This window comes from Strix uralensis, chromosome 5 (genome assembly GCF_047716275.1).
Source record: "Strix uralensis isolate ZFMK-TIS-50842 chromosome 5, bStrUra1, whole genome shotgun sequence".
NCBI classification, from domain to species: domain Eukaryota; kingdom Metazoa; phylum Chordata; class Aves; order Strigiformes; family Strigidae; genus Strix; species Strix uralensis.
The window spans coordinates 77620656-77637381 of record NC_133976.1 but is presented as its reverse complement, the minus strand read 5'-3'; the positions used below and the strand labels follow the sequence as shown (position 1 = coordinate 77637381).

The 16726-nt window shown below is 47.7% G+C and overlaps 1 protein-coding gene across 1 annotated transcript; it reads left to right on the top strand.

The window, feature by feature from the left end:
* Positions 1-2518: 2518 nt before the first annotated feature.
* Positions 2519-16423, top strand: SVOPL (SVOP like). Its single transcript, XM_074871823.1, has 11 exons — positions 2519-2590; positions 2695-2819; positions 4279-4342; positions 5821-5946; positions 7352-7480; positions 9086-9159; positions 10710-10912; positions 11994-12105; positions 13216-13297; positions 14826-14915; positions 15282-16423. The coding sequence occupies exons 1-11, from the start codon at positions 2519-2521 to the stop codon at positions 15441-15443; spliced, it is 1239 nt and encodes a 412-aa protein (XP_074727924.1). The 3' UTR covers positions 15444-16423.
* The last annotated feature ends 303 nt before the right edge of the window (positions 16424-16726 follow it).

The following is a 16726-nucleotide window of genomic DNA, read 5'->3' as shown; positions in this document are numbered from 1 at the left end:
AAAAATATTCCATTTCAAAAGCATTTTAAAGTGAAAGAAAATGTAGAAAAGCATAAAACAAAAAGTTCTGCATCTGAAAAAAAAAAAAATAATCATCCTGAAATTCTGCAGTAAATTCTGTTCCATTTCAGAGGTAATGTTGATGGGTTTGAGATGACTTAGTGGGGAGTTAAATGGCCTGACAGAAAAATTTATGCAGCTCTGAATTTACCTAAATAAGAGCTTAAAAGTATATTAAAAGTATACATATACTGAAAGCTTTCTGCCAGGTCTGTTTATAAAGCCATCCCAGCCCTTGTCTTGAGATGCTTTCTTTGCTCCTGAAATGGGCAAAAAAGACAGGAATAAAGGCTTAGGAGATGAAACTGAGCCCAGAGTCCCTGGTTGTGCTCGTCCTGCAGGGCTCAGACCTGGGGCAGCCCCCAGCTCACATCGCCCATGCTGAGAGCAGGCCCAGGGGTGCCTCACAGCAGTTTGGGCAGGGGAAGAGAGTAGACCATTGCCCAGACACAGTCCCAACCATGGGTTTCTGAAGCAGCTGGGGTAACTCAGTACAAGGCTGTCCTTCCTCCATGTTCAACCTGCCCTCTTCCCCACTGGCTGCTGTTTCAGCAACCCCTTTACTTGCCCAGCCACCAGCGTGCCCAGGGGGGCTGGTCAGTGGACACAAAACTGCTAGATGTTTCCAGCCTTTTTCCTGGTGAGGCCCCACAGTAGCATGAAAAACACTGACATTTCATAAAGAGGAGGTACAATTTGCCTGCTGATGTGTTTTTTGTTTCTGTTTTTCCTTCCCTTTGTTGTTCAGGGCCGAAGACATTTACAGTGGAAGAAGCTGTGGAAGCCATTGGGTTTGGGAGGTTCCACATCATGCTTTTCCTCATCATGGGCAGCACTGGGGTAGGTGTCTGCAGCCATCTGAAAAATGGCCTGAATCAATCAGCCATGACCTGAAAAAAAGCTTGTCTCATTTTCCTTATTACTGTGCAATAACAACCATAAGCACCATGGGCACATATTCCAGCCCATTTTTTTCACACATACCTTCTCAAGCACAACTTCTACTGTTGTCATCTTTAGCCAAAATCAATATTGGCCACAAGTGATATCAGACCTATTTCAGGGCACAACCAAGCAGGTTGGCCCAGAGCATCCTCGCCTGGCCTCTGCCCTGGAGCACCATCCCACCAGGCAGCACTGACAGGGCACATCTTCTATACTGCCTGACGGTTAGGTTCAGCCTCCCGACTGCACTTTTCATGCCATCCCCAGGGCATCCAAATCCTGTGCAATCTGGCACAGGAGGGCTACCTTCCTCTCACCCTTGGCTACCTGAAAAATTTCCTAACTGGCCGGATCTTGTGTTAATGGTGTATCTGATTTGGGAACTGGGGCAAAAGCCTGAGGCCAGGCTGGGGTAAAGATGGGATGGGGACATATCCATGAGGATCACTGCAGCTGAGGTGTAAAAGCCTCTAGCTATGTGTAAACAATAGGCTCATTTCTTAACTGAAGCCAGCTGCTGGGGCAAACAGCCGACGGAGCAATGAGGTTTTTAATCAAAACCAGTTTTAAGAGGTTGTCTTTATGTTAGATGTCCAAAATCACAGCAGGGTACCTAACCAAGCAGCTTGGTTTCCAGAGATAGTTGAAGACCTTCCACTAGCACAGCTGGCTAAGAGTCTCCTCTGCAAAGGATGAATCTTTCCAGCCTTCCTAGATACAGATTGTACTTAGATACCTGCTTTCTAGGTGCACCTTTCTCCCCTCCTCCCCCTGTTTCCAAGTGTCCACGTCTTCCAGATCACGAACAGGGCTCAGACCACTGTGGAGGCACCATGGCTTCACAGGGCTGTTTTGACATGGTGGGACTGTCATGGCTGCAGACTTGGTAGGACTGAGGGATTTTCCCCTGTGGGTTTCTTGTGGCTTTCCTTCTTGCTAATGTGCACACTCATTCCCAAAGGTGACTGAAGCCATGGAGATCATGCTAATAGCCGTTGTGTCCCCTCTCATCCGATGCGAGTGGCAGCTTCAAGATTGGCAGGTGGCTTTAGTGACAACGGTGAGTGACTTGTGTTGCCCTCACACAGGTCATCCACCATGTGGTCATTGTCAGGGGCACTGCCCCAGGCTTTGTAAAGTACATTTTCCAGTGGACCAGATAAACTCCTAGGGAATCCTCTCAGGGGCAAAACCAGTACCACAACTGAAGAAAAACAGAAAGTGAGCTGACATGAGCACATGTCCGTGCCCAGAGCTGTAATGCCAAAATGAGACCCTACTTCCATATTCTTGTTTTTAAGTTCTTACCATCAAGTCCCCAGTTTTGAGGGTTGAAGCAGTGAGTGCCTACATGGAGGAAGTCAGCCCGTGAAAGCCATCTCACTCATGGTTCTGGGCACTGCCGTTCATCCTGCTGCTCAGAAAATGTTCAGCTAACCCACAGTTCAAAGAGCAGAGCTGCCTAGTGCTGCCAGGAGTGGGCCCTCCACAGCTGTGTTTCAATTCCCCTTAGATGGTGTTTTTTGGCTACATGGTCTTCAGCATAGTGCTCGGGATCCTGGCCGACAGGTATGGCCGCTGGAAGGTGAGTGAGCGCTGGGGGCTGTGCGTCCTTTTCCTGAGCCCCACAAGAGCCATGCACCTGGCTGAGCCTGTGGTTTGATGACTGTAATTTTTCCCCTTTTTCAGATTCTGCTGCTCTCGTTCCTCTGGGCAGCCTATTTCTCCCTGCTGACCTCGTTTGCCCCATCCTACATCTGGTTCGTGTTCCTGCGGGCCATGGTAGGAGGCGGCGTGTCGGGCCATGCGCAAGGGTAAGGCTGTGCCTCATGCCTTGTGGCATCGCAGTGGCAAACCAGCTTTCACGGGGATGTCAGCAAAGGCACCCACAGACCCAAGGGGGCTGAGTTCCTGGGTTTACAATGAGAAAAACCCTTCAAGTCATTTTGGCTGACCTCGTGGAGTGCCCAGTTTCCCTTGCGCTGAGCCTGATAAGCCATGGCTGTGCTGTGACCTGGAGGAGACGGCGGGGAAGGGGCCTCCACGGGGGCTGGAAATGGAAAGGAGAGGAAATTCCCACATCGCCTTAAAACCAAATGCTGTTCTGTAATTTCACTGGATCCCAGTCGATGGACTTAAATTGCAGTCTCAAGGACTCCCAAGCCCAGGAATAGAGGGGGCAGCTGGTTTACGTTAAGCCAGTGACAGGGATTATTAAGCACATATATTATAAAAACAATTAGACAGGTAACAGATGAGCAAAGGCTGCTTCCTCATAAAAAAGTCACAATTCTGCTTAAGTAGCAAATTCTTCTTGAACTCATGTAAAACGTTCCCACTGAAATGAAACTTTTTACTCTGTTGGCGTGGAAAGGGGGATGTGAAGGGAGAGAGGAGAAAGTCACAATAGTAACAACCACTTCACTAGGAGCCTGGCAAAATAAATTATTTCTTTCAAATCTCTCAGGGAAACAAATACATTTCAGCATCTTCTATGGTTCCTTGAAACCTGGTTGCTGCCCGTGCAGGAAAGCCCAAAACTGGTCGTGTTGACCCAAGAGCCCTTTGTCAAAGTGAAGGATGGGAGGGAGATAGGTGCTGTTGGGAGGAGAAGGCACCCTGCACCTGGGTTGTGCATCCGCCAAGCTCCCGGCACTGCTTCCCTCACAGGAGGGCCCCTGCTCTTTGGCCATGGAGGCTGCTAATGAGCTGAGGATGAAGGGAAATTGCACATTTTATAAAACACTTCAATAGCTGAGACAGAAGGAGCCAAGTGGGTCTCTCCCCACCCCTCTCTCTTTCCAGCCAAGGAAGCACAATTCACACCTGTGAGCTTGAGAGCTGCCAGTGCCAGGGCCTCCCTTTGATAAAAAGTGGAACAGACTGTTTTCTTTAGTTAATGAAAAAAAATTTTTCACTAAAGATTGTTCATTTCCACAAACATCCCCTGTGCCTCTGCTGACTTCTCAGTCACCCCACAGGCCCTTCCCATAGGTTTCCTGATGCACAGACTGCAATGTTTACCTGCTTGTATCCTACAGCCATGGTCTGGAGAGGATTCATGCCCCTGCATGTAATTTGGTGCCTGCCCAAGTGGAAGGCATATTGAGCAGGGATCCCCTGTCTCTGGGTGCTCAGTGGTGAAAGAAGGATGGTACCCTGTCTACAAGCAGCAACGTCCAGCAGTGACTTAGCTGAGCTGAACTGCTACTTGATTAGTATAGAAATTCTCATTGTTGCTGTATTTCTGTATTTTTTTCTCTTTTTTGCTAGGCTTATCATAAAAACAGAATTTTTGCCCATCAAATACCGAGGATACATGTTGCCCTTATCTCAGGTAAGAATGATCACTTTACTGTTTCTTCTAGCCCCGAGTCCTGGGAGATTTGCCCTGCTGCTGGAAGCCGGGTCTCCATCACATCAGCCGTTCTCCCAGAGTATTCACATTTGTCTTGGTCCAGGCAAGTGCCTGCTGCCTCCTGTGCCCTGGAGCATGCTGTCTGTGTTATTAAAGATGTACACAGGCAGCTGCCTGCAGAAGAGAGGCAATTTCTTCTCAAATAATTGGATGCCCCAAACATTGCATGGGGACTTTGAGTGATGTCTGACAGCCAGCATCTCAGTTGCCCTGTCTATAACCATGCTGCCTGCTCTAATGGGACCAGTGCTGAGGGGCTTTCTGGCAAGCTCTGGGGCTGGTGGCACCACTGGCCCCTTTCAGGCCTGGGCTCATCCTTCCTCTCTTTCAACTTGTTTAATAACAGTTTATTAATAAAGTGATTCTCAGATGAGGTCCTAATCTGTGCCTCTCCCTGTCCCTGCTTAGGGATGGCACAGGACTTTGCACAGGATAGGACTAGCATAGATAGTCCCACATTAGTCCTGGGATGTGCTGGGAGAGTTGTGGCCACTTGCTGGGCAAAGACCACAGCAAGCTTGACTGGGGTTGTTGCTTACTCCAGATTTCTGCAGTGGGCACTTGCTGCATGTGCAAATGATCTGCAGAGGCGTCATCAAGCACATGAATCCATCTGACTGTAGAACCAGAAGTGTTTGTATATGGTCTTGGTGGCAGGGACAATTTGCTTTTCATTACTGCCTCTTTGATCCAAGGGCTTCATTACCAAAGTGTCATCAGAAACACAAAGGTTTATAAAAAAGAACAATCTTGTATTTCTCCCCAAAAATTTGTTATTTCTGCCCGCAGATTACTCATGAACTTGCTGTGGCTTTTATGCATTTGTTTTTACTTTGTGTTGGCCAAGCTCCCTTGGGTGGTCCCCTGGAAAGGGACACATCTCCTCATGGCAACAAGTGAACTTTGGGAAGGAATGTACTTGCAGATCAGTGGTCAGATTCTCCATTGGTATAACTTGGCATTGAGTCCACTGGAGACTGACCAATTTCCAGCAGTGGAAATCTGGCCTGGTTTTGCCTTTGGTGCTTGTAAATTTGCTTCTTCCCTGCAGAGATTTAGACAAGAGGAAAATTCAGGGGCATGAGCATTAGCAGAGAAATGACTGGAAGGACAAAAGAAGTGGCTTTAAGTACAATGGTAGCCACAGCAAGTTATCTGTTTTCATCTGGAGCTAATTAAGACTATCTCAGTCATCCCTCCCGAAATCCTAGTCTGTCTTTCCCTCTGTCCTTCAACCCAAGCTCAGTTTCTCAGACAGCCACAGGATGGCTCAGTTTGAACCGCAGCACTCCCCAGCACAGATCCCCACCTATCCATGGAACCAGACCAGAAGGGAAGAAAATAAACAAATTGTTGCCATGTATTTATGTTTTAACCCCTTCCTTTTCCTTGGAAAGGTGTTTTGGTTGGCAGGATCCTTGTTAATCATTGGCCTGGCATCAGTGGTGAACCCAACCATCGGCTGGCGGTGGCTGATCAGAATTGCCTCCATTCCCGGCATCCTTCTCATTCTGGTGTTCAAGGTAGGAAGAGCCCCTCTCCCCACTCTCTGCTGCACCACCACCAACCTGGTGTCTTCCCAGGCATCAACAGGCATCGCCCCTTCACCAGCCACAAGCGTGGGGCTGTCCTTGTGTCCTTTCACCACTGCAGCCTTGTCACCTGGGGGACTTGGGAAGGTTCTGATGGCCTGAGGGGCTGCAGACCAGCTGCTGGGAAGATGTAACCTTGTGGGAGATGAGTAGGCTTTGCTTTGCTGCCCTGCTGTAGCTCTCCAGCACCCCAGGCTTCAGTGTCCAGGCTGCCAGCGGTACCCAGGGACCATGGTGATGGGCCAGGCATCAAGAGGAAGACAGGTTAGGCAGGGTATGCAAAAAATCACAAGTAATATCTTCAGTCTAGTGCTGGCCACAGGGCACACTCTTCAGTCTTTAGGATTTGCTAGGGTTGAAGAAAGAAGCCTGAGTAAAGTGTTCATAGAGCAAATGGGTGTCAGGATTAACCGTGGCTTCCCCAGGTTTACTCATGCTCCAGAAATATCAGTCTCAGACATGAGGACCAACTTATTTGTGGGGAGTGATGTGGAAAATCCCTACTTACAGTGCTCGTGGGCACTGTAATGCTAAGCTGTGGCCAGTGCAAGCCGTGCAGATGTGAAAGCCCTTCCTGCAGCTGAACGAATGAACAAGTCCATCTGAGGTGCCACCTGGGCAGTCAAATGCAAGGTCACTGTGGCCATCCACTTGTATAACTTTGATGTTTGTTTTCCCTGATTATTTTTGCCAGAAAAAAAATGGGTAACAAAAGTTTTTAGTCCAGAAGAAAAGAAGACACAGTCAGCATACATACCTTTAAAAAAGGAGGAGTCTTTAATTCATATTTCAGTGATACAGCTGTAATTGTTTATAATTTAAGAGAGCCATCATTTAATAAAAAGGTATTTTATTTTGGAAAGAGCACGAGGTGTGGGTGAACATTGCAAATGCTAGTGATGAGTGAGTTTGTTCCTAAATTTCATCCATGTCTTCCTTTTTTTTAATGGCCTTGCTGAGTCTTCCAAGACATTCTTAAGTGACACATGCCTCATCCCATGTTAGAATTTCAATTAAGGGTTATTTTTGTTAAACCTGTGTCTTTGGCTTCCACCTCTCATGAGTGCTTGCCACAGACAGCTCAGTAGCAGACCCCTGGGTCCTGGACCAAGAAATGGATTTGTTGGGCAGGGTGAGCCCCTCAACATGGGGTATGGAGAGCTGGGACATGTGGGGGTGCCCCAGGGTGTGGTTGAGGAGGAGGCAAAAGGCTGCTCCAGTTCAGCAGTGCCCTGTGCTAACCTGGCTGGGCTGCTGGTCACGATGGGAAGTTGCGAGTAGGGTTGCATGGACAGAGACGTGCAGAAAGGCTTTCTGACACTGCTCCTGCTTTCAGTTCATCCCGGAGTCGGCACGGTACAACGTGTCCACAGGAAACATGGCGGCTGCACTGTCCACGCTGCAGAGGATAGCCAAGATCAATGGGGCGGTGATGCCCGAGGGGGTGCTGAGGGAGCCAGCCAAGGTAAGCCAAGGCATGGTGCTGCCCAGCCCCTTCGCTCCTGGCAGGGCTGTGGTATCTGGGGTTCGGGGAGGGAGGGGACCGCCAAGCATGTCTCACTCTGTCTTTCTCCCCCTCCTCACCTGGTTTCTTTCCAAACAACTATTGAACGTGATGATGAAGATGTTATTTTTCTTTTGAAAAAACAGTAATTTGGAATTACTGGATGGAAAAATGGAATTGAGTTTTCTGCTTTTTTTCGCATTCTTTGTGTTTGCTCAGAAAAATATCATGCTGAGAAAAGATTTGCTTCCTTTACCACAAAAAGGGCTCCCAGCAAAGCATGTTCTTCCTTATTGCCCATCCATCCCCCAGGAGTGTCCACTGTGCCATGAGACCTGGGACCTGCCCCACAGGGTCCCTCTCAGGGCTGTGGCTGGTCAGACTGGAAGGGTCCTGCCATGAGGTCAACCCAGTGCTCCCAGAGGCTTCTCCTAGTCCCTGACTGGCCTTGTCTGCTGGGTCCCACCACCCCAGATCCCTCAGTGTGGAGTCACAGACCAGCAGAAGAGTGTCAAAGCAGGAGAGGCCATTTCACAGCTACCTGAGCAGCTCAGGAGTTGATCACTACTGGATCAAAGGGCCCAAAAGCATGTGTGGGTGTTGTAGATGGGGCAGGAGAGGAGCTGGGGGCCAGGGGTCCCCCAGGCTGCTCCCCCTTAACCCCACTCCAGACCCTGCTGGCTACAGGGTGGGAGGACTTATTCAGGTGGCTCCTTTGACCCCCAAGAGAGGAAGATTGACAAAACCATTGTCTAGGGCCTCAAAATTATTATCCAGCTCTTTTAAGTCCCTTTCCTGGACCTCTTTGCTGCTTATTCCCACAGGAACCAACCATTGTCCTTAGCAATTCATGCAAGATGATGCTATTGTATTGGGCTTAATTAGGATTAAAGCTTCCCTGTAGTTTAATTGAATTTATGTAATGGACCCGCATTGGCTGTGGGAAGGATTTTTGTTAGTTGTGCACCCTCTCAGGCTTAACCAATGATGAGGAAAATAAAGTCAATCCAAACCGTTCCTGTGAACTCATCTCCCCTTGGTGGTGGAACGCTGGGGCAGCTGCTGGCTCTTGGGGAGCAGCAGGGCAGGCAGGGCCCCCCAGTGCCTGCTTGTCTCTTGGCTCCCTGGCATTTCAGGCCTCTCAGCAAGAGGTATGTGGCCACAAACTTGCTCCATAGGCAGAGCAGCAGACACTGGGCCCCTTCCCCACCACGTGGGGCAATGGGAGCTGCCAGCAGCACCGGCAATGCTGATGCCCCAGCAGCAACCAAGTCCCCCTTTGGCACCACGATGGTCATGCTGGGGCCAGACTGCCAAGAGCTGGGAGTGTTCTGTGGGGGTTGGGAGTGCTCAGGGTGTTCTCTTCTCCTCCCCTCCATCTTTTGAAGCACGTCCTCTTTTGGAAGAGGGACTTTTCTTTCCGGAGGGCTGATGGGGAGCTGTGCTGCACCATCTGTCAGCTTGGGGTGAGGGCAGGGGGCCCTGGGGTGCCAGCTGCTGCCATGTAACACTTGCCCCTGTATAAAAGACACCTTTTAAAAAACTATTTCTATCAATGATTTGCAGGAAAGGAGAGGCAGATTCAAGGACCTCATCCACCCCAAATACCTCAGAACCACTTTGCAGATATGGATCATATGGTAAAAAAAAAATATTATTTTTTTTCCCCTTGCTTATCAGCTCATTCTCTCAGTTGAAAGTGTGCAGGGAACAAAAGTCTCCTGTTGACTTTGCCATTACAAGGCATCACTTCTGCCTCAGGCTATAACTCCAGATCCTTGGCAGCTGGAGGGGGAGTATGTGGGCATGAGTTACTGTAGGCTTGTCCTGATCTCAGACTGTGCCTCAGACACCCTGTGTCAGTTGGTGTTAACATAAGCAGAAAAAGACTGGACATCCAGGATGGTGCAGGGTGCCATGAGTCCTTCCTCAGGCCAGGGTGGCTCAGGGGAGGTGGGGTGGGAGCCAGGCGAGAGCTGCAGCAGGAAGCCCACATCTGCCCACTGGTGCACCAGAAATGTGCCCGTGGCTCCACTTCCCTTCTTGGTGTAAACTTTTTCTTCCTGAAAGAAGGACAAAAGCACCGCCTTTGCAGGCCAGCCAATGTAAGAGAAGTGAACTAGGGTGACAACATAAGTTCATTAATAGTTACCAGTGCCACTGGCCAGGGAAAATTAAGACTGAAGAGAGACAGGTTTCATATGCAGTGTTCCCAGTAGCTGTATGCAAGGGTAATATATGTTTCATTGACTTTGCTGTCTGGAATAGAAATGTATAAATAATGGGTCCATGGGAACTCATTGACCTGAAATGTTGCTAAGTCAGGCCTTGAACTTTTTATTTTATTTTTTTTTTTCCCCCTCAACTTGTATGAGTGCTATGAAATAGCTTTCTTTTTGTTTTTTAATCCTTCTTTCTTTCCTAGTCCTCCCAGGAGTTGCTGTTGTGTTCTCGGGTTTGCATTCCCACCCCCCCCTCCATGCCCCAAGCATCCCCTGCCTCCCCAGGCAGCTCATTTCCTAGCCCAGATTCTGCTGCTTGTTTCTGAAACTGCCGGGGGGGATAAAAAAGTGAAAATTACTTCTCGGTCCACTTATGATTAGGCATCTGCTGAATTACTTGATAATGACACAGCCAGGCTGCCATCAATACTGTGTTCTTGACAGCCAGCCAGGGTGAGCCTCTCCAGCCAGTTACTGAAAACTCCTTTCAAAAATCCCTGGGCAGAAAGGATAAGGACTAAAAAAAACCTGGACAAGCATTGGGGTCTGATGTTGAGACTTCGGGGTCCCCCAGGAAGGGGTGGTTTGGAAGTGTCGCCACTTACAGCCCTGCATGAGGAAAGGGACCAAAGGCACACGCTCTCCCCAGTGTGACTGCAGCAGGTCACCTGCTGCAGAGCAAAAAACAGCACTAAGGGGGAAGCAAAGAGATGAACTATGAGCTGGGGTGGGGGCCTCCAAGGAAGAGCGGTGCACGGACATAGGTGGTAGCAGTGTGCCATTGGTTGGTTGACTGGTGACCTGGCGGGGACCTGAGTCATTGTTAGGCTAAAGGGGCAGGGGAGGGGGTCCCACCAGAGCTGGTGCTCACAGTGGCGGTCCCAGGGCACCCAAAACCTGCTGTATTCCAGTTTCCTAACATTCCCTGTCGTTGCTGCTGCTCACTGCTGTTTCCCACTCCCCCTCAGGCTTGGCATAGCTTTCGCTTATTACGGCGTCATCTTGGCCAGTGCTGAGTTACTGGAGCAGGACCTCATCTGTGGCTCCACGGCACCACCGGTGCAGGACCCTGGCAATGACTCCGAGGAGAGCCACAGCCCCTGCCACTGCCGCTTGTTTGGGCCTGCTGCCTACCAGACCATGATCATCAGCACAGCTGGAGAGATCGCATGTAACCTCTGCTACCCTCCCTGCCTCTCCCTTTTTACAGTCAGCCAATACTTGCTGCAAAGCTTGCATGCATTTAGTGATGTGCCAGAGGTCAAAATGTCCTCAGCACTGCTGGCAAGTGTCAGGCACAGGCTCGTCAAATGAAGGTCTGGGACACAGGGCATGAGCTGGTGGCAAGGGAGGGTATCACGCCCCAGGTGAATATTTCAGCTTCTGGTGACAGCACAGGTCCTTCCAAGAGCAGAGCCGAAGACCACCCTTGCAGTTAGTATGTACCAACAGCCTTGGTTAAACTCTGGGGGAAATTGCTCTTAACTTTCCGGAACCAACCCTGGCTTCCCAAAGTCCCAGACGTGTAGTTTTTGGGAAGTCATAACTAAGCAAGGATCACAAATAATCAGATTGATGGAATTGAATGCACCACAGAAGTGCCCTACTTTCCAAGAGATGGTGGCCTCGGGAGCAGCTTTGCTGCCCAGGTAATCTGCAGCCAACCAAACCTCTTCCTGCTGCAGCCTGCCTGGGAGCCCTGGGGGACAGCAGGATGGCCCACAGGCACCCCCATGGCACTCTTGAAAGAACTTAGCACTGTGTGCAGGTCTAGTACTGCAACACTCCTGGGAGGAGAATGTTTTCCCTGGTTCATCTCAGCAACTGGGCTACCAAGCTACCGGGTGTCGGATCCTGCAGGTGCAGCCAGGCTGGGACTGGTCCAGTGATACTGCTCAGCTCCTGGCGGGACTCCACAGGGCACAGGAGCAAAACCACCCAGGCCTGTGGTGCTCACCCAGCGGGTGCCTGCCTTGCATGGCTCGGGACCAGCACTGGTGTCCTGCCCCATTCCAGCATGGCAATTTCAGAGAAGGACAGGCTCCATCCTCTGAGAGGAAGGACAAACGGCACAAATGACAGGGTTTGAGTATAGGAGGAGAATTATAAGGTTTGTGCATTTTACAGAGCATTTGGTAGGCACTGGGGATGCAGAGAAGTAGTTTTGAGGCACGCTGCATAAGGTCTATAAAGACAGACAATCACTGCAGTTTGATCAGCTAACATTTTATGGTTTTCCTTTTTGTCTCCAGTAAATCCTTTGAACATCCTCGGCATCAATTTCCTTGGAAGACGCCTGAGCCTGTGTATCACCATGGGATGTACTGCGCTATTCTTTCTTCTCCTTAACATCTGCACCTCGAGGTAGTCTGGATCAGCACATGGGTCTTGTTGGGGGGCATGCAATGCTGAGCGCAGAACCTAGGTATTCTCAGGTCACTCAGGCCAGTAATTCTTCTACAGCTGAAAAACCCCTCTGACTGGTTCCCTGCACTTCCCTGGAAAGCTGTGGCAGGAGATGCTGTGGTGCAGCGGTGTGGAGAGCAACTCACTTGTACTGAGCCCACATGGCTTCCCCTAAGCATACAAGCTGCTTTCTAGCACAGTCTAGAAAATTAAAAATTATGTGAACAACACCCACCAGAAAGAAGTCATATTTTACTTTCAGTCTCTTTTCCCCCCCTTTCTTTAGTTTTTGGCAATGCTACATATGTTTCCTCTAACTTGTGGAGTCGGACACTTCAAAAGGAGCTCAAGGCATCAAGGGAAAGGCTGCCATGAGTACTGTAATTGTCAGGTGGATTTGTGAGGGCGTGTAACAACAAATACCCCTCTCAAGCTGGCAGAGTGTAACAGTTACTGAAAATCAGGATGGCTTCAAGCTGAAGTTTCCTGTAAACTGGCTGGTAGCCTGACAGCTGCTCACCAGTAGTGTACACCCCTGCTGCCTGCCCGTGGGCCACTGGCCCTGGAGGCTGGCTGAAATATTTGGAAGCTGGACTGGGAGGCTGCAAATAGTCATTAAGCTAAATGAGCCCATCAGGAAGCTTACAGTCATTCACTAAATCTTCTGTACTACTATTATTGTTATTTTCAGTTTTCCCTGAAACTGAGCCTGAGCCTGGCCGTCATATTTGCTTGCAACAGTTTTATAGAGGAACAAAAAGCGAGGGTTAGGCTGAAAGTCAGCCCTGACCATAATGCTGAAGGCAGCAGCTGAGCCACTACGGTCCTGTTCAGATCATTCCCTCCAGCCTCTAACAGTGGCCTAGAGGAAACCTAACATGCAATAGCCTGTTGTTAAACATGCCTTGCCAATGGACTAAAGGAAGATTGTATGTTTCAGCAATCAACTTTTCCTTATGCTTTCCCTTATATTAAGTTGATAAAAGCCTTAGCACAGTGAATTAGGCTGTGTCTCTGCTGATCACTGCTCAGTGATACTAACTCTGCTCCCCCTGGCTTTCTCCCTAGCACAGGCATGATTGGGTTCCTCTTCATGCTGCGTGCCTTGGTTTCAGCAAACTTCAACACCATCTACATTTACACAGCAGAGGTGGGTCCTCCTGAAAGCATGGTAGGCTGCTCTGGGGCATGAAAGACCATTTGCCTATACCCAGAAATACTGCCACATTTATTGACTAGTTAGAGTCACCTTCCTTGAACTAAGTATCTCTGGCTTCCTGGCCCCACTGTTTTCATATGCAAGACCAGAGAAGAAATCAGAAAACTAGCTAGAGATGGCAAGAGCAGGTGGAAGAGGAATGCCCTACGGAGCCACCCATTGGCCAGCTACTAGAGAACATTATTGTTGAGGATGTTGTGTACCACCATCTTCCAAAAGCCACAATCTTTCCCCTCCACCATCCCTGCAAAGTTAGAAAAGAAGCCACCACTGAAAGGAACCTTTTCCAGCACTTAGGGGACTGATGCAGTAGCATGAGGTAGTATATGACGTTATATATATATGATTTTTTTCACTTAATGGAAATCACAGTGTTCTGTCTGCAAATAGTTTTTTTTAATCCTTCAGAGAGCTTGTCCTTCATACAACTTTGGAGCCATGAGTTCTGTGGGTTAAGTACGCACTGTTGGTTTTTTGGGGGGGTTTTCTGTGGTTTTTTTTTTTTTTTTAATAACTGTGTGGAGTTAAATGTATTGCCTTGCAGATTGAGTAAATATAAAAAGCAAACAGAAAAATCTCCCTCCTTTTAATAGCACACTATATTATTTAAACATGCACTAGGCTTGAATAAATACCAACATTTTAATAGTCCTGAATTGGATGCTGTTGATGTGAAGACCATTGCTGCAACAGCCATATCATAAACCAATACTACTCAGACTGTAATCAATGATCAAAACTAAACTCGGAAATCCCCTTTTGGGCCACATGCCTGGACTCCTCTTGAATTACCTTACGCCCATTGGCTTGGCCCGGTAAAGTATTTAAACAAAGGCTTACACGAGTATACTTGCTAAAATCTAGTATCAGGACTTAACGAAAGTTAAGCAAAACAGATGCTTAAGTGTTTTATTGGCACAGGTGTTTGGGAGATGTGAAAAATACAGAAAGCACATTCTTCTAAGCCTGGACGTTTCTTATTGGGATCTGTTTTTCTTTTTCCTCCTAAACAAAAGTGCTGTTGATACAAATAAATAGGCAGTCTTAAAGGCTGCAGACCCTTCTTCCTGCTTTCCAGATACAGGGCCTGGCAATATAAATTTACTTCTTCCTTTAGCACCCAGCCTATCTATCCTCTGTGACTTTGGCATGAGCTGCACAGCACAGCTGGGAGAAAGGGGGGCAAGGGGACAGGGAGCAAACAGCAAGGGAGACCCATAGAGCTTTGATTGACTTACCCTAAAACTTTACTTGGGGCAAAACTCAGCAGATTTGTAATGGCACAAATGAGACCCAAAAGGAGCCTTTATTTCTTTTCATATCTTAACCCCCTAACTGCCCTTGATAATGTAATGGGTGTCTCTGAAGAAAAAATCAAGAAAAATGAAAACAAGAAAAATAAAGACACATATCACAGATCGCTGTTGCACTAATCCAATTTCTTTCTGGCCCATTTTAGGTTTATCCCACCACAATGCGAGCCCTGGGGATGGGAACAAGTGGGTCATTGTGCCGTGTTGGAGCTATGGTGGCCCCGTTTATATCACAAGTAAGAGCATGCCTGATAATGTTGGTAAACATTGTGCCAATCATCGCTATCAAATATAAAGATACCCCTGCAGTTCACAAAAAATAGATTATTTCAATTCCCCCACCTCAACTCATTAGTTCTTTATCTGATGTTTATACAGAGTACTTACGTGGTCTTTGCCAGATGCAGATCTGCAAAAATCTCTTCCCAGAGCTTAGCTTGCTACTATTTGTTACTTTCTGAATGTTGATTCACATGATACTGTTTTTCAACTGTCAAGTCTCTCAGGCGTCTGTGACCCTTTGTCCACTCTTTAATTACTGATTAACTGCCACCCCTCCCTACACCACTCAGCTGATGTTTGAATTGTTCATTTGCCTGCAGGTTCTTATGAGTGCTTCTTTCATTGGGGCCCTGTGTCTTTTCTCATCTGTGTGTGTCGTGTGTGCCATCTCTGCGGTCACACTGCCCATCGAGACCAAGGGCAGGGCACTGCAGGTTTGTATTACCACTCCAGGAGCAACTGTGTATCTAAATGCTGTTTAGAAACTACTAGATTATGATTCAGGCAGAATCCAAATCAAATTCTCCTGAGGGGTCATAAGCCAAAATAAGGCCTGATGGGCAAGCACAGAAATGTGCTGTTGCAGTAGCTTAAAGCACCATCACCCCAGATACCCAAAGCTCATTTCTCATAAAAGAACAAACCAGAAAGCCTGCCCTAGCCCCAGCTCCCTTACGCTAGCATTTAGCTTCAGCTAGTACAAGCCCCTCTTTGCTAGCATCTCCCGTCCTGACTTGAAGGTGCTGTTTCACAGGCACATATTCTGTTCTGCCTGGGCTGTAGGGAGAGAGAACAGCAGATGTAATAAGTATCTTAAACTACTAATGCCATTTCTTCATCAAATTCAAGCCAAAAGCCCCAACCGCATCAGTCCTTTAGATAAGCCCTTGTGGCTAGTGTTTCCTATAAAACAATCAGCCAAAACACTAAGCACAAAGATTAAGGAGGAAAGTTTAAATTCAGTCTCCCATGCACAAGTTGCACTAGTTTAATGAGAGGTGGTGGTGAGCAGTTCTGATTCTGGTCGATTCAGCTATACCAGCATGGAAATTTTCACATCATGCATGCAGCATGTCCACATCACACTGCCTGTTATTCTGCAGTCTTGTCTGTATAAACCAGAAGACCATGGGCTAAACAATCCACATTATTTAGCAGCCTAGAGCAAGACAGATGTTTGATCAAAATGTTTTATATGGGCTTCAGAACCAGACTTAAAAAAAGCCCATATATACAAACACACACATATTACATACATACACACAACACACTTAACTTCATTGGGTCACATCTTCTAAGGTTTCCTCAAGGTGTGTGGGATAGTTAACCTTCAGGTTTTCAAAAGAGCAACATATTAATCATCGCCTGCTTCTTTAGATGGTTCTTTTAGAACTGCTTGTCTTTTATGTTTTTATGCCATTTAAAATATCTATATTTCATAGAAGACTGGGGAAAAAAAAAATCAAAGTTTAAGTAAGGAAGTGGACAAAGTAACTTATTCTTCCCTTGTGGGTGAAATTCAACCCCATGCACAGAGGCCAGAAAACCACTTAGGCCTTCAAATGGTTGGATTTACAACAATTAGTAAGCAAAACACTTCATTAAAATTTCTTTAAACAGAAAAGGAAAGCTTTGATTCAGCTACAGTTAGATTAACTTTGGCTAACAGTGGTCAAGAAAAATGGGAGTGTAATGATTCCTTAAGGGGATCCCCCCCCCTTTTCCTGGGGACTTAATTCAATAGTATTATTATCCTCCTTGCTAC

What these genes read in the sequence shown, in the direction of transcription:
- SVOPL (XM_074871823.1), top strand. Translation starts at nt 2,519, where the DNA reads ATGGTGTTTTTTGGCTACATGGTCTTCAGCATAGTGCTCGGGATCCTG. An exon ending in GTGTCGGGCCATGCGCAAGG is followed by an intron (nt 2,820 to 4,278) that starts GTAAGGCTGTGC and finishes CTTTTTTGCTAG; the next exon opens with GCTTATCATAAAAACAGAAT. An exon ending in CACAGCTGGAGAGATCGCAT is followed by an intron (nt 10,913 to 11,993) that starts GTAACCTCTGCT and finishes TTTTGTCTCCAG; the next exon opens with TAAATCCTTTGAACATCCTC.